This window comes from Vulpes vulpes, chromosome 1 (assembly GCF_048418805.1).
Source record: "Vulpes vulpes isolate BD-2025 chromosome 1, VulVul3, whole genome shotgun sequence".
NCBI lineage: Eukaryota > Metazoa > Chordata > Mammalia > Carnivora > Canidae > Vulpes > Vulpes vulpes.
The window spans coordinates 136,828,308-136,853,311 of record NC_132780.1 but is presented as its reverse complement, the minus strand read 5'-3'; the positions used below and the strand labels follow the sequence as shown (position 1 = coordinate 136,853,311).

Sequence of the window (25,004 nt, the reverse complement as noted above, 5' to 3'; positions counted from 1 at the left end):
TACACCTGTGCGTGCCTGGCACCTTTGGACATCACAACCACGTTACAAGGTAGGTGCAGTTAACCCCACTTTATGGGTGAAGAAACTGAGCCTCGTATGGCCAGGAGACTTGCCCAAGACCATCCAGTGGGGAAGTTAGCAGAGTCCGGATTTAGACCCCCAGCTCTTTGCCTTCAGAGGTTGCAAGTTAGCAGCCAAGCTCACTGCTAACCCTCAGCAGCGGCCACGTGCATTTCACCTGTGCCCTTCTTCTGGGCTTGGGTTTGCTGATATTCCCCACGTCCTCCCAGCAGATCCTGTGGCCAGTGCGGATGCCGGCAGCCTGCCCCATTCCCGGGCCCTCTGTCTGGGGCCAGCTGGGGAGATGGGGAGGGGATACATGCACAGATGTGTTGTTACTGGCACAGGGTCAAGGGATCACTGTGTCCCCGAGAAGCTCAGGGAGCCCATGAGGGTGTGTCTGTCAATTATCCTTCATTAGCGGCCAGTATTAAAAGCCAGGGCTCATTCTTGGCCAGGCCCGTGGTCCCCAGATGCCCATCTTGGCTGGAGGTGGGGTGGGGCCGGGCCCAGCCCTGCTTATCAGCTCAGCTTTATCTGGCCCAGGAGCCGCTGGTAAATCACAGCCAGGGGCTTGGCTCTGGTCTTGTCAACACCAGGAGGCAGCCGGCCGCATGCCAGGAGGCCCAGGGATATTTCATTAAGCCGGACCCTGGTGCTGGAAATAAAACCCCCAATTAAACACTTCCCCTCCCGGAAACTGCAGCGGCGTCTGTAATCAAGCTAACAGCCGCCCTTCCACGTGGATGCAGGCTCTCAGGGCTGTGGAGAGCTGCTCATGAATCCATTAGCTTCTGCACCCTGGCAACAGCGGCGGCCGGCCGGGACTGCTGGGCCCAGCTGACGGCCCGGGAAGCTAAGATTCGGAGACGGTAGTCCCAGGCTCCCCGCAGTGTGGTGGAATGAGGGTCAAAGGCAGGGCTGGGACCGAAGGCACCAGCTCGGGGCAGGATGGGGTGCCGGGGGGCAGGGGCAGCGCGTCCATCACGGCCCAGGAGAAGGACTCAGGTTCTGAACTACGGAGGCCCCCGTTCAAATCCGGGTTCTGCCCCCAGCCAGCTATGGGACCTGGGGCGGACCTCCCTGGCTCCGTTTCCTCATCTGTCAGATGGGAACCGTGATGGCATCCCAGGTCTGTGGTGTGAGGATGAGGAGGTAAAGCACGGGAAATGCCTGGAGCACAGGAGGCCTTCAAGACACGGTTACATGGAGAGCTCTGCTGCTGCCCCCACCCCAATTTCTCCAGAAGGCGCTCCCTCGTGGAGGCTGGGGCTGGAGCAGGACAGCACCCCATCAGCCACAACTGCTCCAGGGCCAAGCTCTGGACCCGGTCTCCTTGGGGCAACACCGGCCTGCTGTGAAAGCTCGTGGGCTTGATGAGACTCGAGGGAAGCACCTGTCAGAGTTTCTGAGAATTGTGAGTTATAGGCCATTTTAAAAGCATTTTATGACTCTCCTATAATGAGAACTAAACCAACAAGCAGGTACCGATCAGGAGGGGGTGCAGCTAATGAGACCGGAATGATTTGTAAGGAGCAGATCAGCTGTTTGTGGGTAAATGAGGCTGCTGGATGGCCCTTGGGCAGCAATAGGCTCTCGGCAGCCACTCAAGCCTTCTGGTTTAAAGTCTCATTGACGCCAGGCATCACCTTGAACACGTTCCTTCCTTGACTCATCTGCTTCTGCCCTCTGGAGTCCCGAATTCTGAATTAGAGGGCTCGGAAGTCAAGGGTTTGGCTGGCGTCCCATCCCTAGGATGTTGTGTGGCTCTGAGGCCTGAGGCCTGGCCCCAACTCCAAGGAGTTGCCTGGCTGTCCTCCCCTCCTGGAGGGCCCTCTCCTTCCCTCTTCTCCATCTCTCTGTTCTCTCAGGCCTGGCGCTGATGTCACCTCTCTCTGGAAGCCTTCCTGATATTCACACCCCAGGCAAAAGAGGTGGCTCTGACCTTCCTTTGGGGCTTCCTGGGCCTCTGAGCCAACCTCTTCAGCCCTGTGGTGAGGGGTCACCCCTTCTCCCCAACTCACACTCACACACTCCTAAGACACAAGCAAAAGGTAGGAGGGCCCCTCTGTGGCCACAGCCCTACTGGTGGCCTCTCCATCACCATGACCTCCAGGTGTCACGGGAGCCCCGTAGCCCCGTGTCTGCTCCACTCCAGTCTAGGATGCTAAAGCTCCCCCCTTAAGAGTACTTGGTGCTTTACACACCTCAGTGGCCCCTTAGCCCTGCCCCACCTCTGTAAGTGGCCCCTCCAGTAAAGTCTCTTCCAATTCCCAGCTGAGTGTGTTTCTGCAGGACCCTGCCTACGGCACCCTGGTCCTTCACTCCACCCTTAACTCACACTGTAAAGATTCTCCATAGGCTCTTCCCTTGACCAGCACAAAAAAAGCTCCAGTTACTGCCCCCTTCCTGCCTCCACATGCCCTAGTGGGTGTTAGGGAGGCCCCTGGTGCCACCCTCTGCTGAAGGGACTACCAGGACAAGCCAGAAACAGCAATTATGCTGTGGGAGCCCACGGTGGGTGTCTCTGCAGGTCCGTAACTCAGGACAGGAGAGAGAAAGGCAGGCTCCGTGATTGGGAGTGTCAGAAAAGGGAGTGAATTAGCTTGGTAAGTCAGGGGAGGGGGTGGAGGCTGGCAGAGGGCCTGTGCGGCAGCCAATATCTTCATGGAGAAAGCAATAAAACTGTGTTCGCTCATAAACGGGCACCACCAGGACCTATTTCCTGCTCAAATAAAATTAAACGTGATGGATGGAGCTGCAAGTGGCAGGCAGAGCTGGGGGCAGCTAAGTGCTGAGTGATGGGCCCTGTCCTGGGCCTGGCTCCCTGGGGTCTAGAGGCCCAACCCAGGCTGGCCGAGCAGCCGGTCCCAAACCTCCGGGAGGCAAGGGAAGTCTGTGGATTTGGGGCAGTGAGCCCGATAAATAGGGTGGGTGAAAAAGATGAACAGCAACCATTTCTCAAGGACCTGCAATCCTCCCAATACCCTCGTCACCTGGCTTTATCCCATATCCTAGATGAACAAGCTGAGGCACAAAGGGGTCTGGGAATCTGCTGAAGTTCACAAAGCCGCTCAGAGCATTGGCAAGCAGAGCCATCAGATTGTAGGATTCAACTTTTTCATTGGTAGGGAGAGGGCAGGCAGCTCGCTGCCCTCCCTTGGAATGTGCCCAGCCTGCAGAGGCCCAGGCCACTCACCTGTCTGCATGCCCAGAGCCCCCCCACAGGAACATACCCATATGCACACACAGGTGTGTACCTGCACACTCAAGGGAGCCTCATGGAGCAATTAAACACACTCTAAACCAGACTCCGGAACTGATTCCTGGGTCTGCTACTCGCTAGCTTGTGAGCTTGGAAAAGGCACTTAGCATCTCCGTGACTCAGTTTCCTCCTCTGTGAAATGAGAGCATGATCAGAGTACTTACTCATGGCGTTCTTGTGAGGGGTGAGTGTAGGTGTGTAAAGTGCTAACAACAGGCCCCAGAAGTGCTGTGTGAGGGGCCACGGATCCATGCTGCTTCTTACCAGGTGTGTGCCTCTCTCCAAGCCCAGGCTCTCCTGGCACACCCTGGGGTGAGGGAGGTGTACTGGGAGCCTCCTTAGCACCCCTGCCTGGGCTTCATCTGACTTTAGTCCTTCGTTCTAAGGTGAAGTCAATGCCAGGCCTTGCCAGGTGCCCTGATGTTCCACTAAGGGGCCGCCTCCTCCAGGAAGACTGCTGCCTTCCCATACCTCATTCTCAGGCTTGCTTCGGGGCCAGGTTCTGCTTGAAGGCCCCTTCAAGGCACAGTGGTTAAGAGTGCAGTCTGGGTTCAAATCCTGGCTCTGCCATTTACCACATCATCTGGAGCAAGTGGCTTAAGCTTTCTGGGACCTCAATTTCCTCATCTGTACAAGCATAACGAGGGGATAGTTGTAAAGAGTAAACAAATACCCTGCTCTTAGGGCAAGACTTGGGACATAGATAGGCAGTAAACACTAGCTGCTATTATTATTATGAGAGTGTCTTTTCTCCCCTTACTGAAACTGTGAGCTCCTTGAGGCAAGGGTGTTTGTCTCCTGTTAAACTCTCTGGTGCCTGGGACAGATGGGTAGCAGTGGGGGTGCATGAGCTACTCCTCCAGTCAGAGCTACTCCGCCCTGCAGCCTCTGTAGGTCCCTGCCTTCCAAAGACTCTCACACCTGCCCAGACACATCTTTTCCAGGGCAGAGTGTCCCCTACAGGCAGGAGTGAGCTAGGGAGGGAACCCACTGGGGACAGACAACCCTACCAATGGCCTGATCACTCATGCCATCTGCGTTCATCTGACCAGTGAACCTCCCTAGTCAGGAGGTGGCAGGTAGGCGTACGAGGTAGGGGGCACCTACACATAAACATACACGCACATATACACACGCCCAGAGCAATGGTGCTTCTAGGTAATACCCCAACCCTCGGATCTGTTCCTACCTGGCCCCTTTCCTGGATGGAAGGGGCTTAAGTCAAACCCCACACTCCAGGGCAGCCCGGGTAGCTCAGCGATTTAGCACCACCTTCAGCCCAGGGAGTGATCCTGGAGACCTGGGATCAAGTCCCACGTCAGTCTCCCTGCATGGAGCCTGCTTCTCCCTCTGCCTGTGTCTCTGCCTCTCTCTCTCTGTATCTCTCTGTCTCTCATGAATAAATAAATAAATAATCTTAAGAAAAAAAAAAAAACCCACACTCCAGCACTCTCCTCACCTGCCAGCACAGGCCCTAGCCTATGTTATACCTGATACTCTTCACCTCCCCTCCCGGGGAAAGTCAGGCACCCATTAGGAGGCCTAAAGACCTTCTGGGTGGGGGAAGGGGAGGGCTGGGTCTGGGCAGAAAGGCAGCAGAGTGCACCCTGCTCTGACTCCGCCCCCACCCCCAGCCTCTGGACATGGGGAAATGGCGAGGACTTACCACTGCTGGCCCAGGGCAGGTACCAGGGGCAGCTGACATTCACAAAGGAGCCCGGCAGCCCGTCCGGCCAGCAGGCATACTCATCGAAGGTCCGATTGCAAAACAGGCCTGGGTGCAGGAGGAAGAGTCTCTGAGTCCCCGCCTGGACTCGTAGTGGCATCTCCCCTCCGCTCCCACCACAGGGGCTGGCAGGGGAGACCCCCATGCCCTGCTAAGCTCTGCTGAGCCCTTACCATTTGCCACGCACTTCCCCCAGCCAGCAGGTACTGGGCAAGGGGACCCAGGCACTTAGCAGCAGTGGAGCTTTGAGCAAGTTATTTAATGTCTATTTTCTCATCCGTAAAATGGGGTCAATCCTGAGCCCACAGGGCCTTTTGGGGACAAACGATGTGTGTTACATGGATACCTGAGCTCAATAAACAATCCCTACAGGCCTATCCTTCAAGGATCCATTGCAGACGAGGGGGAAATGGTAGCTCATGAGGAGAAGATAACCTCCCTGTGGCCACTGTGCTATGACTGCGGGGTCCGGATTGGAACCTAGGCCTACCTGCCTCCAGTCTCTGCTCTTTACACCAGCCTGTAAACTCCTCTGAAACACTTATTCTATAAATATGCTGCTTGGGCCTCCAGCCCCGGCACAGGCCAGGAAGTGCGAAGGAAGGCAGAGGATGGCAAGGCCAGGTCACTGCTCCTAAGAGGCTCAAGCTGGAAGTGGGAGGGAATAACACGGCACCCCAAGCTAGGGGCATCCTGGATAGGCAAGGGATGCCCAAGAGTGGCTTGGGGTGGGGATGCGGTTGGGGTGGAGGTGGGGCTTCAAAGTCTCCAGGGAATTGGTTGGGTGAGGGCCCCACCTGGACTCACCTGTGGCTGGAGGTGGAGTCTCAGTCAGGAAGCGCTGGCACTGGTGTCGGTATTCTCGCCATTTCTGCACTGTCTCGGAGAGGGACACAGTGGCACCCTGTGGGGGGGGGGGGGATAGGGAGAAATGGAGTGCTCCTGGGTCCAGCCAACCTCTCTTTTACCTCCTGCTGCCACAGGCTTGGTTTCTTCATCTCCAGGGGACCTTAGAGCCCCAAACTCCGCCAGGCATTGGCTATCTCTGAGAGGGGGGCAGAGCAAGTTATTGCTTCACTTGCTTCAGCAAGTTATTGTGTCGCTACCACACAGGGGCTCCAGGGGGATGTTTTGACATCTTTATGCCTCCCGTAGACAGGTGCGTAGCTTGATGCGTAATAAGTGGCCAACAAACGTCTACTGAAATGATGTGTTTTGGGCAGTGAGTGGGTGAAAGGGGAAGGGTGTGTGTCTCATTCATGGTCTCCTCTGGCCTCACCTAGGAGGCAGAGTTCCTGTGGGCTCAAGGCTTCACTATTGCCACAGATTCCTTTCCCGGGGTCCAGTCAGCCTGCCTGCAAGGTTCCTGCACTTTCGACCATTCTCTAAGCGGACATGTAGGCCCAGGGTGGGAGAGAGACTCAGCCGACGTCGCGCAGTGTCCCAAGGAGCAGAGAGGGCTAAGGCTAGGACTCTGAGTCGCCCGGAGCAATGACGGTGATGAAGTACGCGAGGCATGTGGTGTGGTGGGATTCAGTGCCGCGGAGCCTGGTAACGCTACATCACTAGCATCTCTCCTGGAACATGCAGTCGTTTTCTGGGAGGCCAAAAGGATCCCCCACTGTCCCGTTCTAAGAGAACAGTAGAGATCAAATATTCGGTCCAGCTTCTGTCAACTGAAGAATTCCTGAGGACATGGGGTCAGAAAAGTTCCAGAATAGGGAGATCAGCTTGCAATGGGGCGGTTCCCGTTATCTGTGAGTAAGGGGATATGAACCTCCACTTTTAGATAAGGTAAACGCAACAGGCTTTTTAGCATAGAGACCTAAACAGACCCACCCGTGTGAGAAACGTCCCTTCTGAACATTTTTGTTCACTTTCGATTCTGTCTTGGGACATGTTTCTTTTTTCTTTGCATTTTTTTCCTGAACAGGCGTAAGATTATAAATACTCCTCATTTGGAGGCTGCAGATGCTACAATGACCAGGGAGCCCCTCGTACAAAATTTAGGGCCTATACATAATTTAAAACAGAATTTCAAGTTTTGAAATCACAAAAATCTACATGTGTGCTGAAATTAAAATAGCTTATTTTTAGAAGCTTGCACCCTTGACTTGGTGCCATGAGCATATGCTGGATCTGGTTTTGGGTCATCCTGCCCTGGTTTCAGCTGAGTCATGGTTTATAAGACACCTCCCATAAGGACACAGGTTGTCATGTCCTCATCTCTGCCCACATAGGAAGCCTCTGGAAGGGAACAAACTTGATTGAGCCCCAGCCATGCTCTGCTCTCACTCTGCTCTCTGAGCTAGTGTGCTAAGGCCCAGGTGGTGCCACCTGAAGGAGCTCTTCTGGGGGCAAAGTTCAAGTGATTTGTTTAAAAACCAAACAAACACAAGAACAAGGAATAAAATACAACAGTAGTGAAGGCAGTGTCTTGATTTTAGCTACAAGTGAAGGGTCAACAGAATTTTTCACTGGAGCCAGTCCTGGTGGATCAACTCCACTCCCCACCGTAGCCCTCTTCCTTCTATACCCGCCCTCAACACCCCAATACCACCACCCCCACCACCCCCATTCAGCAGCTGCGGGTAAAAGGACAGAAAGCAGAAAGGCAAGGGAGAAATCTTCATCTTTCTAGAAGGAAAGCAGGAAGGAAGAAGGTCACGGTCACAGCTGGGAACTAGGGCAGAAGGTGTGTCTGTGGCAGGGAGTGGGGGAAAGGAAGCCTGTGGAAACCAGAAGTCTTGGGGCGTGCATAGGTGTGAGGTTAAAGGCTAAGGACAGCACTGTGATGGCCAACCTGGCCACAAACACGCCAGGGAGGTTCAAGGCAGAGGCAGTCCTGTCACCTGCTCTGAACAGAGCTGCTGATAGAAAACTATCTTCAGGGCGCCTGGGTGGCACAATGGAGTGTCTGCCTTCTGCTCAGGTCATGATCCTGGGGTCCTGGAATCGAGCCCCTTGTCGGGCTCCCTGCTCAGCAGGGAGGGCGCTGCTTCTCCCTCTCCCTCTGCCCCCCTCTGCTCTCTTTCTCCCTCAAATAAATAAAATCTTTAAAAAAAAAAAAAAACAACTACCTTCAGACTAGAACTCCCTGGGGGCAGGACTGTGTCTCCCCTCAGACTGGGGCTCCCTGAGGGCAAGGAATATTTCTCCCCTGAGATAGAGAGCTTCCAGACAATAGGGGTCCTTTGTCTTCTTCCAGCACCAGCTCAAGGTCTCCACAAACTTCTCACTGCACCATCCCCACCCCTCAACTCACACACACAAAGCAGCACGAACTACCGGGACCCCTTGCTTCTCCCTCACCTGGTGTTTATGGGAGCCACAGTGTACGCCAGGCTCTGGGAAGTAGTGAGGATGAGGGAGGTGGGGAACAGAGAGCAGAAAGACAGAGGCCTGGCCTGAGAAAGTCCCCAGGCTGCTTGGGGGTCGGTGGGGTCAAGGGGCTGGCAGGACAAAACAGAGAAAGCAGAGCTGAAAGTGCTCAGGGGGTGGTTGGGGCCAGGCTCAGTGTAGACTCAGCCCTGGGGGACTCTGGGGGCTGTGAGTTGGGGATGAAACTGGGCTAGAAAGAGTGGAGGGTTGGCATTGCGGCAAGACAGCCCAGCAGGGACAAGGATGCGGAAGTGGGGATGGTGACACTCCTGCCTGCAGAGAAAAGCCATGTACTGGTGTTCTGGTTGAATTTCTGGACCAAGGAGAGAGCAGTGGCCAGGACTGGGATAGACACGAGGCTCTGGTCTGGGACAAGGCTGGTGACCACCAGTAAGCAGGACCCAATTTCTCAGGTGAACAGACTAACACAGTGGAGGGTGAACAGCCCTGGCTTTGGGCTCAGATCCAGGCCTGACCCTGGCTCCCCCATAAATTAACTTTGTTACCTTGTGCAAGAGTTTTAACTTCTCGCTTCAGTTTACGCATGTGCAAAGTGGGATATTCTCTACCTCTCCCCTACCTCGGGATTGCTGTGAGAATTAAGTGAGTTAGTGCTTAGAAAGGCCCCTGGCACATGGAAAATGTGCAGTCAATGCAGCCCTTCTCAGGACTTCTGCGCTTACGGGAGAAGGGAGAGGACCAGGTGCACAGGGCAGCCTGGCTTCCTGAGGAGACTAGGTGCTACTCTTCCCTCACTTCCAGGATCAACAAACCCCCAGGAATAAACGAACATATTTTTAGGCCAAGGGCCAATCATTCTGCTTCGAGTGTGGCAGTGGCCAGCAGCAAGCCCACGTGGGGATAGTCAGGATTCCCTGTCTGTGGGCAGAGAACTGTGAGGAGGGGCCTGTCCCCCAGCCCCCAGCCCCATTTCATCCTCCTATGGCTTGAGTCCCTGCTTCAAGACTGATGGGGTGGAGTTGCGGGTGCTGGTGATGGGAAGGACGCAGCGGTGGATGCTCCTGCCCCTCACAGGGCAGCAGAGTTGGCCCAGAGAAGAGGTTAGCGGTGGGGGCTAAGGGTCAGGGCAAGGGCAGGTTGGAAGTTTCGAGAATCGGGCCTTGCCAGGCTTTGTGAGACCTCTCTGAAGGGGCTGCGGGGGTAAAATGGAGACAATGCCCAGGTGGAGGTTATCCTAAGGAGAGGCATCTCTCAGATTCAGGAGTTGCAGGAGGAAGCAGGAGAGCAGGAGGTGAGAAAGAGCATGTCAGGAGGGAGTGGTGTGCTGGAGAGAGCACTGGACAGGGACCCACAAGTCCTGGGTTTTTAAATCCCAGTTCTGGTTACTAATGTGGGATTGGTTGGATGCCCTTTAATCCTTTGGGGCCTCAGTTTCCTCATCTGTAAAATGGGCACACTACTTGTCTCAAAGAGTTGCCATACAGACCCAGCAACCTAAAGTGGGTGAACATCTTTATGAATTATCAAGCCCCGTACATGTGGGCAGCATTGGAAGGAAGAGCAGACAGGGAAGGATGGAGATGGAGCGGCTGCTCGGGGGGTGACGGGTTTTTCTTTTTTTTTTTTTTATTATTGAAGTTTGATTTGCCAACATATAGTGTAACACCCAGTGCTCATCCCGCCAAGTGGATGACGGGCTTTCCAGCCCTGGGAAGGCACTCCGTCTCCAAAGACGGGCTGCTCACCTGAAAAATTTCTCCTATAGTTGTATTTTTCAGGGTGAACAAGTTTTTTCCCTTTTCTGGGAACCTTTTTTGATTGAGGGAAGGAGGAATGAGACTCTGGCCTCTCTGGGCCACCGAGACAGGAAAACTGGGAGAGGACTCCACAGGAGAAAGATTGCAACGAGGACGGCTCTGGGACCTCCCAACTGATGTGGCCCCCATCTCTCCCCAGGCCCCCGCCTCCTTCCTCCTCGCCTGCCTCCCAGTGCCCAAACCATCACCCTGGCCCCTGCGCCCAGGAAGGGTGGGGCTGCCAAGCTCCTGGCCTTTGACCTCATTATTTTGTCCTTACAGGCTCCAGATATGTGAGCAGAGGGCAGGCAAAACGGACACCCGGTGTCCTATGCACAGGAACCCTCACAGATGCTGTCACACACATTACCACACACACCACTGAGCACCTACCTGCTTATATACTGAGACGCGAGAGTCTCTCCCCCCTCCCCACGGACACAGGCTGTCTGGGGCTCACTCACATGCTGAGACACTGCCCCCAACACACACACATGCACACACACACACACACAGACTCCTTGACTGGCATATCCTCAACTCACACTGTCACACACATGCACACAGAGGAACAGTCACACACTGTCATAAGCACGCTGTCTCTTGTCCACATACGGGCAGACACCCATTTACACAACAATCTGTCTCTCTCTCTCTCTCTCTCTCTCTCTCTCTCTCACACACACACACACACACACAGACCTTCTCATGGACACAGTATCACACATGGGGTTGCAAACACATGCACACTGTCAGACACACAATTCCATGCTGAGATGTTTCACACACAGTGACTCGTACGGCAGCAGACTGCCACACAGGACCACATACAAATAGGCAGAGAGGGGCTCATGAAACCCACACCCTCCTCCCCTTGCTCTCTCTCTTTCCGTGTTTCTGTTTCTGTGCTCTATCTCTGTGTCTATCTCACACATACACTCACACACACACACACTCGGAGGAATCTGCCTAGGGCCAGGCTGCAGCTAAGGAAGGGCCTGTGTTTCCTCAGAGCAAAGAATCGGAGGGCAGGATGTGGTTTCTTGGTGGCTCCTGGCCCGGCCCCTACCTGGGATCCGTGTCCGGGAGGGAGCCCAGCTCAGAACAAAGTCCATGATGACCGCCGTGCACCCGGACTCCCTCCCACCTCCACTAGAGTGCAGGGGATCAGGCTTCCGACAGCCCCTCTCCACACCTTACTCTGCCCTGAAGAAAGTTTCCAGATTCCGGAGGACAAACGAGTCAGTTCCCCACGTGCCATTTCAGGGGTCTGGTGTCTCAATCTTTTTCATAACTTTCTGGGCCAGAGCTTGTGATTCCTGCTTACAGACAAGGATACCAAGGTTCAGGATGGTTGTTGTCCTACCCAAGATCACCAGCTAATAGCAGGCAGGAGATCTGAACCCAGGTTTGGCTGGTTCTAATTTGGGGTATCAAAGGTTTGCCTGTCTCCTCCTAGACCAGTTCCCTCACAGGGGTCCCGAGGAGGTAAGGAGTGGGGGCAGGGGGTGGTCCTTTCAGCAACAGTGAAGGAGTGTCCTAGGCCCCCTTCTTTAGAGGTCAATTTGGCCATCCCCCTGCCTGTGAGGAAGCGGCTGCCAGCCCAGCCAGACCTGACAGTGGGCAGCTCTCTCTGGGTCCTTCCATCCTTCCCACCTGGGAAGCAGGTGTTAGACAGCCACCCAACTTCTCACCCCGTTCTCTGTTCCTGAATGACAGGGTCATCCTGTCCAGGAACTCTCCTTTTCTGAGCTTTAGTCCCCTGTCGGTGATATGGAGGGAGTAACTCTAGTCTTGCTGATCTCATGAACAGGAACCCATTTTTAAAGTCTTCTATGTGGGCACAGGGTTGTGTCACAAGGACTGCAGTGTCACCTCAGCCCCTTTGCTCAGATCTCTGTGGTGGCCTGGGATGCTCAATTCTCCCAAGGAGAGCATCCCCTGAAAGCTCCACCCTCTCACCTGGCTCATCTGCCCTTCTCTGCCCTCCCAGGCCTGCTAGGGCACCAGGATCGTCAGCTTTTGCACTGGCCCAGGGCTGAGGGGTGAAGGGATCAGAAGTAAGGGCAGGTTCAAGGAGCCAGATTCCTCTGGGAAAAGGGACTTTGGGGGACAAGACAAGCAGCCTCCAGAACCTCTCCTCTTCCCTTAATCCATACCAGGTCTGCAAACGGGGCCTGGAGCAGCATGGGAGCCAGCAGCAGGGCCTTCCTCCCCAGTCCCAGCCCGGAGGCAGTAAAGGTGAGCCTGAGAGGCGGTCATGCTAATGTGCCTGCAGTCCTGGCTCCTGAAAGATGCCAAGTACACCAGGGAAGTCAAGACCTGGCTGAGGGACTGGGGGAAGGTGCCGGGGAAGTGGGAGTGTCTCCTGTGGCTAGGGTCTTAGCTAGGTATCTTAGCTGGGGGACAGAAACAGGGAGGGAAGGAGTCCAGAAAAGAATATGGGGAAGGGGGGGGCCCTCCGCTGGCACATCTGTCCATATCTGGATTCTCAATCAGGCTGGTGTCAGCCTTCGGCTAGGCAGTGGCCTCTCATCCAGCCCCCTCATCTGTGCTGGGACACATTCTAAGGCCTGTCCGGGTCCACTCCCCAAAGCTCTCAGTTCTTTAGGTCTGGGGTAGGAACGGGAGGAAGAGATGCTTTCCTTGACACCGGCCGGGCCACCCAAGCCTCCTCTCCTGCTCTAGCATCTCACCACATCCTCGGACAACTCCCCAGGCAGCCGCAGGCGGCTACAGCCCCCAGGCCGGGACCGCGGAGCCGGCAAAGGCCGGCAGGGCAGGGAGGGCTGCGCGGAGGCTGCGGGCGCCCGTCGTGGTCTGCGGGCCGCAGGCATCCAGGGCGCACCGGGCGTCTCTGAGCGTCCCAGGCTGCCTTCTGGGCGTCAGCAGGTGAGGCGGAGCGGGGGTCGCACCGGCGTGTGGCGGGCCTGGCTGCTTCCAGGGGATCCGAGAGCCTCTTACGTGTTTGCCGCAGGGGCGGGGGGGGGGAGGGGGGCACTCGAGTCCCATCTGGGAGGTCAGGAAGAAGGACAACCAGCTGCCACCGCAGGGTCCCCGGGGCTACGAGTCAAAGGCTGTGCGGGGGGGGGGGGGGGCGCTGGGGGCGGGGGCATGGAGCGCGGTGTCCGCACCCCGGCCCTCTCCGTCCTCCCGGGGCCCTCTCGGGGTCTCGGGCGGGGAAGGGGCGCCCCGGGGCCGCGGGCAGCAGGCGGCGGGGAGCGGGAGTTGGGAAAGTGGCCCGGGGCGCCGGCGGCCGGGCGGGGCGGGGAGGGGCGGGGCGGGGCGGGGAGCGCGCGCCTGCGGGGCCGGGGCAGCCCGAGCCCCAGCCCGAGCCCGAGCCCCAGCCCCAGCCCGAGCCCCGAGCCCCGGCCCCAGCCCCGAGCCCCAGCCCGAGCCGCAGCCCCAGCCGCAGCCCAGCCCCGAGCCCCAGCCCCAGCCCGAGCCCCAGCCCAAGCCGCAGCCCGAGCCCCGAGCCCCGGCCCCAGCCCGAGCCGCAGCCCCAGCCCCGCTCCAAGTTTCGCCCAAGTCCCGGCCCCCGCCTCCCGCTGCCTCCTCCCGCCTCCCCGGGCGGCGGGTCTCACCTGGGGGCGGGGGCCGGCCGCGCGCAGCGCCCCGAGCAGCAGCAGCGCCGGGCACAGCGGGCGGGGGGCGCGGGCCATGGCGGGCGCTCAGGGCCGGGGCATCGCCGCCACCTGCGGAACCGCGCGCCGCGACTGAGCCCGGGCGGCGGGCGGCGGGCGGCGGGCGGCGGGGGAGGAGCCGGCGCGGGGCCGCCCCGCCCGCGGGAGGGCCGGCGGGGTCCCGCCAAGTGGGGTCGGCCCGCCCCAAGCCCTCGGCCCCTCCCGAGCTCGTGCCGGGGGCCGCGGCGGGGAGCTAGGCGGGGGCGAGGGTCGGCGCGGCCCCCGGCCCGGCCCCGCCCGCCCGCACACGCCCCGCGGCCCGTGGCCCCTGCCCCGCGTCCCCGCTCCCAGGAGCGCGCCCCAGCCCGCGCGGCCCCCGCGGCTCCCTGGCCCCCCGCGCCCGCCCCCGCCGCGCAGGGCTCCGCCGTCACCCGCCTGGGCACCCGCCCCCCGCCCCCCGGCCCCCGGCCCCCGGCCCCAAGCAGCGCGGGCGGGGGCTGCGGGCCGCGGGCCGGGGTCCCCAGGGCCAGGCTGGGCGGACGGCGCTGGGACGCACGGACGCGGCTTCCCCGAGCCCTAAGGAGTAGAGGCGGGAAGAGGGGATCTCCCCAGCCTCGGACGAACACGCAGTCCCGGACCCTCCCGAAGGGAAGAGGCTCTGGGGGATCAACTGCTCCCCGGGACAGAACAAAACTTCTCAAAGCCCTGAGGGAAATCGGAAGGACGGGGGTGGGGGTGGGGTAGCAGGGGGGTGTGGGGGAGGGGAGGGAGGTGGGAGGAGCCAGCCAGCGCGGAGGCCGGGGCTGGAGGCCGGGGCTCCCGCCCAGCAGGAGGGATCCCCCTCTCCGGGGAGCTCTGCCTGCACCACCTGGGACCCTGGTGTTCCCTCCCTTGCCCAGAAGGCGGTCTGCAGTTGCCTTCCATGTGCCACTTAGGCTTATCAGCTTGTTCAGCTGCCTCTGACAGAAAACCCCACACAACAGTGGGGTAACCAAGGGCTCTCATGTAAAACAAGATCAGAGATGCAGCTTCTGGCTGGAGCAGTGACTCCCTGATCATTAGGGTTTCCCTTGTTCTTCTAGCCTCCACCATTCTTATGGCCCAGGCCTTCCACCAAATGATCCAAGGATACCGCCACTGTGATATCCAAATTCCAGCCAGCAGGAAGGAGGAAAGGGAAGGGGAGGAGTGCGCCTCCTTGGGTTAAGGACACATCTCAAAGGGGCAGCCATCAGTTCCACACCCATCGATCGGAGCTCTGAACGCACGGGCACCCCTCGCTGTAAAGAAGGCTGGGGAAAGTTCCCTTTGTCCCAGGCAGTCACTGGCAAGGTTCAATATTGGGGTTTATATTACTCTAGGAGAAGACAAAATCCGGTATAGATATATAGATGGTATGGATAATCGATTCCAATACCGAGAAACAACTTGCAGGCTCTGCTGTACCAGGGGTGGGGGCTGGGGAGGACGCTAGGGAGGGTATTCAGACAGAGCTGGGCGTTTGCCATGAATTAATCAGCCTCTGAATTACAGTTATTTGATAATTACCTATTGAGTACTTTGCTATGTGCCAGACACTGAACCAGGTCCCAGGGAGAAGGTGGCAATGCTGCCTCTACCCTCAGGAAGATTCTGTCCTGGGCATGAGAAGACATTAAACAAATAGTTATTGGAGCCATTTCTATGACAATTACAATCGTGATCGCCCCTGCTGTGATAAGCAGATGCTACTGAAGTCCCCTCCTCAGCCCTGAAAAGACCGCTTCCATCCCGCCGGCAGGCTTTCTCTGACCAGGAGGAGATCTTTGTGTCCGGCCAGGGCAGGCTAGGCACCCGTAGGAGCAGCTCTCAAGCATGGCTGGACAGACGTGGATGGACACCTCCCCCAGCTCCTGCCCCTGGGATGGGACACCTCAGAGGGGTGTACGGGGCTCTCAGAGTTCCCAGCATGAAGGAGCCCCAGCCTCCTGCAGCTTCCTTCCTTGGCCTTTCCTGCCTTCCAGCAGCAGGGGACTAGTGCTACCTGCAGGCACCTCCCAATACCTGGCCTGAAATCTCCACCCGAGTCTGGGTTGGGCATAGGAGAGTATCCAGGGACAGAGGTGACCTTCTGGGCCCAGAGGCATTTGGGGGGGCAGGTTACTGAACCTCTCCCGGGGGCCCAAAGCCTCTGATTTTTTCCTGATGGTACCTCTCCTCTCAGGACCCCATACCCTGGGTTTTAATTGCCTCCTTCTCACCTGACTGGAGATCCGAGAGCCAGCAGAGTGAATGCTCCGTGTTCACAAACCCTTCCTGGTTCTGTCTCTGGGAGTGATGAATGATACTGGGCGCCATGCCCTGGTTCTTCTGTGGAAGCGGCCTGCAGCGGGGAGCTTGTATGTTGGACATTGGGAAGATCTGTCTACTCATCTTGTGAGTAAGTGTCTGGGTGGATCCAAGGTCTGATTCCTTTCATTCATTCATTCATTCATTCATTCATTTATTCTTTTTTTTTTTTAACAGTTTAACATCTTTCCCTCCCCCCTTATCCCATCTCCAGAGGATTAGCTTTCTCAGACCCTTATATGACCTCATCCCTGAGCCCATGCATTGGTCCCTGATCACCTAGGACCAGGTCCTCAAAACTCTAAGCATCTAAGAAGCCTCCTTGGGACTGCCTCCGGCTTACTTCCCAACTGGACCTCTTGCAAGTGCCTCTCTGCCTTTCACACTAGGTCCCCTCTATCTAGGCCCCCTCACTTACCTTGCCTGGCTGGGCTCCTACTCATGCTTCAAGGGCCTAGCTCAGATAGCCTCATCCCTAAGAAACATCTCTTCAGCCCTGCCCGTCACTGCCCCTTCAAGACAGCATGGGTCTCTAGGCAGCAGCAAGGGCTCTGGAAGGCTCCCCTAAACTTAGTTCTCCTCCAGGATTTCCCAACTTCTGCCCACCCTTAGAGCCTCAGTGAAGGGGTCACCCCCACCTGGAAGCTTTCCATAATTCCCTGCACCCAATTCCTCAGGGCCCCCGTCCCTTGTGCTTATGGCCATCTGGGTACTTTGGAACCCTCTTGAATGTTTGCTGGTTAATTTCTCAATTTTCTCATAGACTCTGAGTGCCTTGAGGGCAGGGGCCTTGTTTTACTCCTCTTTATAGCTCACAGCACCCAGCACAGTGTTTGGCACCTACTAGATACTCGGTGACTCTTCTTTAAAATAAGAAATGGAATGAATTGAAGCACTTACTGTGTTCTATCACTGTCCTTATTACTTTCCCTCGTTGGACTGTGGGTTCCTTGAGGGAAGGGATCTCTCCTCATTCATCTCTGGATATCCAGCATTAGCACAAGTCCTGGCACATAGTAGGTGCCCAGTAATGTTTGATGCAATAGAAATGTGTCAGTCCAAGTGTCCAGTGAAGTGACTGGCACATGGTAGGTGTTCAAAAAGTTATCAGAAGAGAGATGGGCTGGCAGAGAAGAGAGATTATGTCCTGGGGGAGTACAGTACCCCCTCTCCCCACAATGTTATCAGGGCCATTTGCTCAGGCCCTGCTATGGTCTGAACGTTTGTGTCCTCCCCACAAATTCATAGGTTGAAATCCTAACCCCCAAGGGGGTGATTGTGGAGGTGGGGCCTTTGGGAGGTGATTACATCATGATAGCAGAGCTTTCTCTCATGGTGACATCGATACCCTTATTAAATAGACCTCAGAGAAGTCTCTCCCCCTGGCTACCCTTCGAGGACACAGAAAGAAAGTGGCCATCAATGAGCCAGGAAGCAGGCTCTCGCTGCACACCAAATCTCCAGTGCCATGATCTTGGACTTCCCAGCATTCAGAACTGCGATAAGTAAAGGCTTGTTGTTTATAAGCACCAAGTCTATGACATTTTGTTATAGCAGCCCCAATAGACTAAGGCTCCCTAGAACAGAGGGCAGGATGAGCTACCTAAGAACAGAGATTCGAACAAGTAGACTAGTTGGCCAAACTAACAATACCCATGAACAAAAACAACAGCCACGTGCTGCTGGATGCTTAGTGCCCTGATTTCCTCAAGTATTATGAGCAAGTATTGTTACACCCATTTTATGGACAAGGAGACTGAGGCTCAGGGATGAAAAATGAGTTGCTCATAGAGTAGTGCTGGCATTCATCCCCAGGGCCAGCTGTCCCCCAGGTGGGGCAGCAGTTCCCGACAAGCAGCTAGAGCAACAGAGAGGGTGCAAGCTCTGGCTCCGCCAGCCTGGCCTGCTTGGGAGCACCCCAGTGGCTCCTGCCTCTGTGACCCCAAGCTCTGGGTCCTGCTCCTTCCTCCCATGCCCAAAGCTTCTCCTGTGGCCCTAAAGGAAGGGGCCCCTTCAGCCTTTACTAACAACTTGGTTTTCAGATTCCCTTTTGGAATGGGAATGGGAGCAACTGATGTGTGCCCCTGAGGAAAAGATGCTGCAAGGCTCTTCTCTATGGGAACAGACCTGAGAGCAGGGCACCCTGTCCTTGGCTGGAGAAAAGCCTCCTTTTAGGAGGAAGACCAGCCAGTGGGGGAGGGTGGAGAGGAAGGGAGCAGACTAGAGAACAACTGCTAAAAGACAGGTGTCTCTTGCCCATATAGATTAGTTCCTTTCTGAGCACCAAGTTCCTAAAAAATGTGCTTATTTTCCAAAGTTCAAGACCGCCCCTCTTCTGGGGGTCCAGATGAGGAAAGAGCCAATGTCTTATTTTTTTCCAAGATTTTTAATTTATTTATTCATGAGAGACAGAGAGAGAGGCAGAGACATAGGTAGAGGGAGAAGTAGGCTCTCGCAGGGAGCCCAACATGGGACTCGATCCCAGGAACCCGAGATCACAACCTGAGCCAAAGGCAGATGCTCAACCACTGACCCACCCAGGCATCCCAGGGCCAGTGTCTTTTAGCCTAATATAAACACACACCTCCACACTGACCTTACAGCCTGTCAGTCTTGGGTTCAAATCTAGTTCAGTCACTCACTGAACACATCCCTGAGCCTTGGTCTCACAATCTGTAAAAGGAGGATAATAATAAAGACCATTTCCTGAGCCCTTGAGCCAGGCACTGACTGCTCACTACTGCCCTCAGTGTTGGTCCTGGAGTCTGAAGATCCGCTGGCCGCAGGGAGAAAGCAGAGACCTTAGGAGTGGGCCCAGGAATCCTCCTTCTGCAGGACCCAGGAGACTCTGGCTGTGTGCCGCAACAGAGGCAAGAGGGGTGAAGGAGTGTGCCACAGAAGGTGCCCCTGCCAGCAAGGGCTCCATGCCTCCTCCTCCTGCTTCTCTTCTGCCCCTGTTCCAGTGCAGGGAGCACCCTGAGTTGTGAAGTGGGATCATCTTTATCCCCATTTTGCCTATACAGACCCTGAAGCACAAAGCAGAGGGGTAACTGGCCCGAGATGGCTCAAGATAGCCTGGATGTGACCCACCCAGACCTCAAGGCCTGACTGCCCAACCCACACTCACCATTCTGCAGAATTGTTGGACGATCAGAAACAGCACTGGCCCAGGGCCTGGCATAAACAAGTGCTCCGTAAATGGCAGCATTAACACCACTCTTATTCCCCATGGCCCTCTATCTCCCCGGCTGTCGCACCAGCTTTGCCAGGTCTCAACAAGGCAGTAGGGACAGCTGCTAATGTCCAGTGTCTCCAGCTGAGGACATCCCTTCCTGGTCCAAACGGCTCCAGCCCTAATCCCCCAGGCTGGGGGAGGGAGGAGGCTGGCTGAACCAAAGGGGCCCTTCCCTCCATACCGTTCCACTCTTGCTAACCGCCAACCCTCCACACTCACCCATCCAGCCGAGTTTCCCAGGTGCTGGCTCTGTCCAGCTCTGGGGAGTCAGCTGGGGAGGATTTACAGCCTCTTGAGCTGCAGCGATTAGTGCACTCTTGGGTGGATGCAGCTTACTCTTTCCAAGGGGGCAGAGCATTGTTTTCTTAACTGACTCCTCTGTCAAGAGAGAAGTCAGTGAGATCACTCCCTCTTTACAGAGAGGGAAACAGTCCCACAAGAGTCACGGGGTTTGCTTGAGGTCATTTAGACAGGTGCTGGCAGGGTTTGTGCACCTCTGGACCAAGGAATAGAACAAAGTGAGGGCGGACAGCAAAGTTGCTCTTTCTTCTCCAATTGGGAATTCTGGCTAGAGATGACAGGGGATCCCTCCATCTCCTCTGGGAGGAATTCATGTTGGCGGGGAGAGGTGAGAGAAAACCCAAGGGAGGGAGAAAGTCTTGGAGACGGGGGCTTAGGAAGAGTGGTAGAACCGGTGAGGGTGGCAGGTGTTGCCCAAAGAGCCTTCTGTTCTCTTCCTTTTGACGAGAAGATTACATACCCGAGCTGACTGAATGCTCCCCAGACCTGGGCACACAGTATGTGTTCATTTCCTGGGGCTGCTGTATAATACCGGGCTCACAAACTAGGGGGCCTACTCAATAGAAATGTATTGTCTTGCAGATCTCAGGGAGGGGTGCTTGAAGTCCAAAATCAGGGTGTTGGCCAAGGGCCGAGAGGGAGAATCTGTTCCAGGCCTCTCTCCTACCTTCTCTGGTAGTCCTTGGCTTAGAGAAGACATTCTCCCTTTGTTTTCACATTGTCTTCCCTCTGTCCGTGTCTGTCCCCAAATTTTCCTTTTGTGTACAACACCAGTCCACCCCAATGACCTCACTTTAACTTGATTACCTCTGTAATGACCTTTCCAAACAAGGTCGCATTCTAAGGTCCTGAGAGTCAAGACTGCAAGATCGCTTGCTTTGGGGGAGGGGGGTGTGATTCAACCCATAACACACCAAGACCACACCCCAGTGTCCCTGGATTAGCTTCTGTTAGTACGGCCAGTGGACTGTGGAGGAAGGTGGTATAGACCACCTCCAGGACTGGTCCATACAACTTCCTGCACGATCCTTCACACCCTTTCCTCCTCTACCTTTCAGCTAGTACACATGATCCAGTGGAGAACTCTAAGGCTCCAGGGGATGGTAGAGCCAGAAGACAGGAGGTTGGGGCCCTACATGACTGTCCAGAGCAATCTCCTGCTGACCTGTATTGTATTGTATTGTGTTAAGCCACTGAGATTAGGGAGTTGTTTGTCTCTGCAGTTAGCTCACCCTGACAACACATGGGTAGCATGTGCCCTGAGTCTGTTTGGGGCAGGGCTAGTTAGTCCAAGCAGAGGGCTTGTGAAGGCCCCCTCCACGGCTACAGTTCAGGACTCCTGGCTCTAGGCACTCTCCTGCTGCTGTTCCCCTCACCATTATCAGTGGGTGGCAGCACTAGGAGGGGGATTCTGGGTCCCTATGGCTGTGGCTCCTGGGGATAAGAACAGGCCCATTTGTTCTAATCCACCTGTCTCCTCTCTACCCCTCCTCCCTGCTGTTCCCACCTGTCTCTGCCTTTTTCTCTGGAAAGAAGGTGGGAAGCTGGGGAGGGGGTAGTTAGGATAGAGCCCACACTGTCCATTCATAGAATTAAAGCTCTACAGGAAAAGAGCAAACATGTCAAATTTCACACATTTGGAAATCAAAAAAGAAGTGTCATGCAGGCCTTCTTTACTGTAGCCTTTCAGTGCCTCTGTCATGGTCAAGAAACCCACTGTGACCAACATGAGAAATGAAACCAACATCAGCCTGAGTCTAAAATAAGAGGTGTCCTCAGACTAACGGCCCACCAGCAAACAGCCTCCTTCTTTGAAATTCTCACCAGCTATTCCCTTTGTGGCATCCTTCAGACCAGCCCATCACAGGCTTAAGGAGGAAATGCTCTGCATGGGGGCTTGGAGTTGGGGTCAGGAAGCTGTTCCTGTTCATCAGGAGCCAGGATCCCCTCCAGTGCTGAGTCAAGGTCACTGTAAAGCCTCATTGTGGAAATACAAGTACACAGGGCAAGTGGGACCCCTGGTAGCAACCCAACTCGTCCTGAAGCCTTCTGGATCTCACTCTCACTGACACACTCAGGCTTAACAAAACCATCTCCCTTGGTTCTGCATAAAAGGAATGTGATAATCCATTTGCTCCTTTCTCCTAAACAAAAGAAAACAAACACACACAAAAATCCGACTCCTCCTAGCCACCTGCACCTCCGTGCCTTGACTCTCTGAATGTAGACTCAGTGGTCATTGCCAGCCACCTTTGACTTCACAGGTCACACCCGAGATTCAGTTTGAGGCATCAGCAGCCATCTAGGACTGATCCTGCTGCAGATGTCTCCTAGACCTCCACAGTCTAGAAGTCGCTGCTCCCATCTCTGGTCAAGTCCTGGCTAACTTGTGACATGATAATGCTTCAGAATTCCAGAGTGGTGGATGGTTACGGGAAGTTCAGAGTCTCCCCCTGTTGTCATGGTCTGACCCCTAGACCTGGCCTCTAATGGACCTGTGGCTTTTCACAGCAATTGACATTTTCCAAGGACCCAATCCTTACCCTCTCAAGGCCAACTCAAGAGTCATTTCCTTCTCTGTTCTGAAAGTCCTCATCCCCAACGCACTCACTGATGCTCTGGTTTCTGGCTTATTTGTCAAACGGGATGGCAAACAAAGCTGATGAGGCTACCCAGCACCTAATGACTCAGATGTCTGATCCTCCTCATCCTCCGGGGCAGCTCCTTGGGGAGAGGGCTCCCAGAATTAACTGCAAGCATGGCAGTTTGGCCAGATGAAAGCACACAAACACTCCTCTGAGACAAAAGCTGATGATACCAACACTGTGGTTGGGGGTATGTGTTGGGGGTTTGGAGGAGGTGCCCTGGAACCCTGAAATGGGAAACCATGGAGGCCTTGGCAGCGGTGAGTATGGCTGGGGTCTCAGCTGGGCTGAGACTCTGGAACTTATGGAGGCAAATGGAGGACAAGAAGTGGGTCCCCAATATTAAGCCAGGTCCAAGACATGAAAATCAAGTCCCTAGAGGTCTAAGTCTTCTCTGCCCATCAAAGAGGTTGAGATCACTGACTTTTTTTCTCAGGATACCCTTCAATAAAGATGAAGTAATATAGATCATGTGCACAGCAAAAGTGGACCTAGGCTGGCCAGCAGACCGGGCTCAAAGTATTAACTGTCGTCATTAGGGTTATAGAAGTCATTGTCAGTCTGAATGACAAGTGGCCCAGGGAGGTACTTGCTGCCATCCTCAGGGCCTTCTTCCTGGCCACACCCTCTATCATCCTGGTCCAGTGGGACTACGTGGCCAGCAAGCCCCACATGGTGACACAACACTGAAGCTCTACGCTAATGGGCCTCATCCCTGTCCCGCCCCGGCATTGTCTCAGCCCCCATGCTGGGAAGCTGCTACTGATGGTGGGCCTTTGCCACCTCTGACAGCTTTGCCAAGGCCACTCCAATGGCACATTCAAGACCCACAGCTCTCACCTCTGGGAAGAGACTGTTTCCCAAGTCTCTCTGTCAGGAATTCACTGAGCACCCAGGGTATCTGGCAGTGGTCACCACGTGGTGCTTTTTTACAGGAAAAATCAGCAAACTGGACCTAATAGCAAACCGACCCACAAAAGTTCCCCAAACGTGGAGAATAGGCAGATTCTAAGGAGCACATTCTCCTGTAAGCTCCCTACCACAGCCTGGTTTAGGGGAAAGACTCTGGTCAGGGTGTGGGAAGACCTGGGCTCTCACTTTGATTCTTCTGCTGTTTTCCTTTGTTCCCTAAAGCAGATCACCTCCACCTTCCAAGTCTCCTCATCTGTGTACTATCCCTGCCTGCCTACAGAACTGTGGTGAAAATCCAGTGAGATAATGCATTAGAAAGAGCTGCTTATTTTTGTTTGTTTGTTTTTAAATTGCAGAGCACCACCTAGGTATGAGGAACCATGAAGGTCATACCCACAACGTTCTTGACCCTGCATGGTTACATGTCTGCAGATTTTCCTCCCAGCGCCCCACCCCCGATGTGTCCTGTGCTGCAGCCAACACATATTTGTTTTCATGGTTCAAACTCAGCCTGCCTTTACCATATTGGGCCTTTGCTCCTGCAGTGCTTCCTCCTAGGATGCCCCTATCTCCTTTTCCCAAATCCCATCCATCCTCCACAGCTCAGCCTGAAGTTTACTTCCTCCAAGGACCTTGCTTTATCCTCCTGGAGCAAAGTCAAAGGTGTCCACAGCACTGTCATGCCACTTCATGTTTAGTACAACAACCGCTCTCTGACTTACATTGTGGCTGCTCATGTGCAGTCTGCGTTCTCGGCTCTACCTCGTGCTTGATGGCAGGGTCGCTCTTGCACCAAACCCGGGGGTTGGCATGGGGCCTGTGCATAGAAGGTGCTCAGCATCTCACGTTGAGTTGGAATAAATCGGTAAAGGACCTCAAGAAGTAATCAATGTCTTTGAGGCCTAGAGGCAGATGAGTGGCCAGGCTCCAGGGAGTAGGTCTATAAACATCTTCTGGCAGAAAAGCCCAACTTCAAAGCCTAGCAATTTTAGATTATATTTGCATTGGAGGCTTTTAAAGTAACAAAACTTTAGATTTATGTCTTTGTGAACAGATGTGGAAGGGAAAATCAATTCCTCATAGAATTGGCTTATTTGTTTTTATCGCAGCACTAAATATTATGCATCAAATGACATTTTAATATATAAATTGACCCAGCGACATACACACTCACACACACACACACACACACACACACACTCTCACTCCCATTGGCAAGGATGGAGTAAGCAGGTACCTGGGCTTCTCATGGCTGGACATGGCAGGTGTTTGCACGTTACGTGTCAGTCAAGTCGAGTTTACCACAAAGATGCTGGATTAGGGGCACCTGGGTGGCTCAGTGGTTGAGTGTCTGCCTTTCCCTCAAGGCGTGATCCTGGAGACCTGGGATCAAGTCCCGCATCGGGCTCCTCGCATGGAGCCTGCTCCTCCGTCTGCCTATGTCTCTGCCTTTCTCTGTGTGTCTCTCATGAATAAATACAATCTTTTTTTTTTTAAAGATGCTGTATTAGACAACTGTAATTGAGACAACTCTGAAAGAGCCCAGACTTTTCCCCAGAAGAGGGGAAATGTGCACATACTTCACTTGTGAGGGTTGGGGGTGGGGGGTGGACACATGATATGGAAGGCTGAGGCCACCTTGTCACTGGCTCTGGAGACTTTCCAGGGATGTTAAAGGGGATATCAGGAGAAAAGCTTGGCAGCCCCCTGGCCACTTCCCCCCCTATGCCCTCCTCCAACATGAGAGAAATGCCACAGACCGGCCTTGAGTG

The 25,004-nt window shown here is 55.2% G+C and overlaps 1 protein-coding gene across 1 annotated transcript in view; it reads right to left on the bottom strand.

The window, feature by feature from the left end:
- GLP1R (glucagon like peptide 1 receptor) overlaps positions 1-13,913 on the bottom strand; it is a 36,113-nt gene extending 22,200 nt beyond the window's left edge. The window contains exons 1-3 of the mRNA XM_072731530.1: positions 13,774-13,913; positions 5,859-5,955; positions 4,992-5,099 (exon numbers count right to left, since the gene is read on the bottom strand). Coding sequence (XP_072587631.1) covers positions 4,992-5,099; positions 5,859-5,955; positions 13,774-13,851 — 283 coding nt within the window. The 5' untranslated portion in view covers positions 13,852-13,913. The remainder of the gene's footprint in view (positions 1-4,991; positions 5,100-5,858; positions 5,956-13,773) is intronic.
- Positions 13,914-25,004: the final 11,091 nt, after the last annotated feature.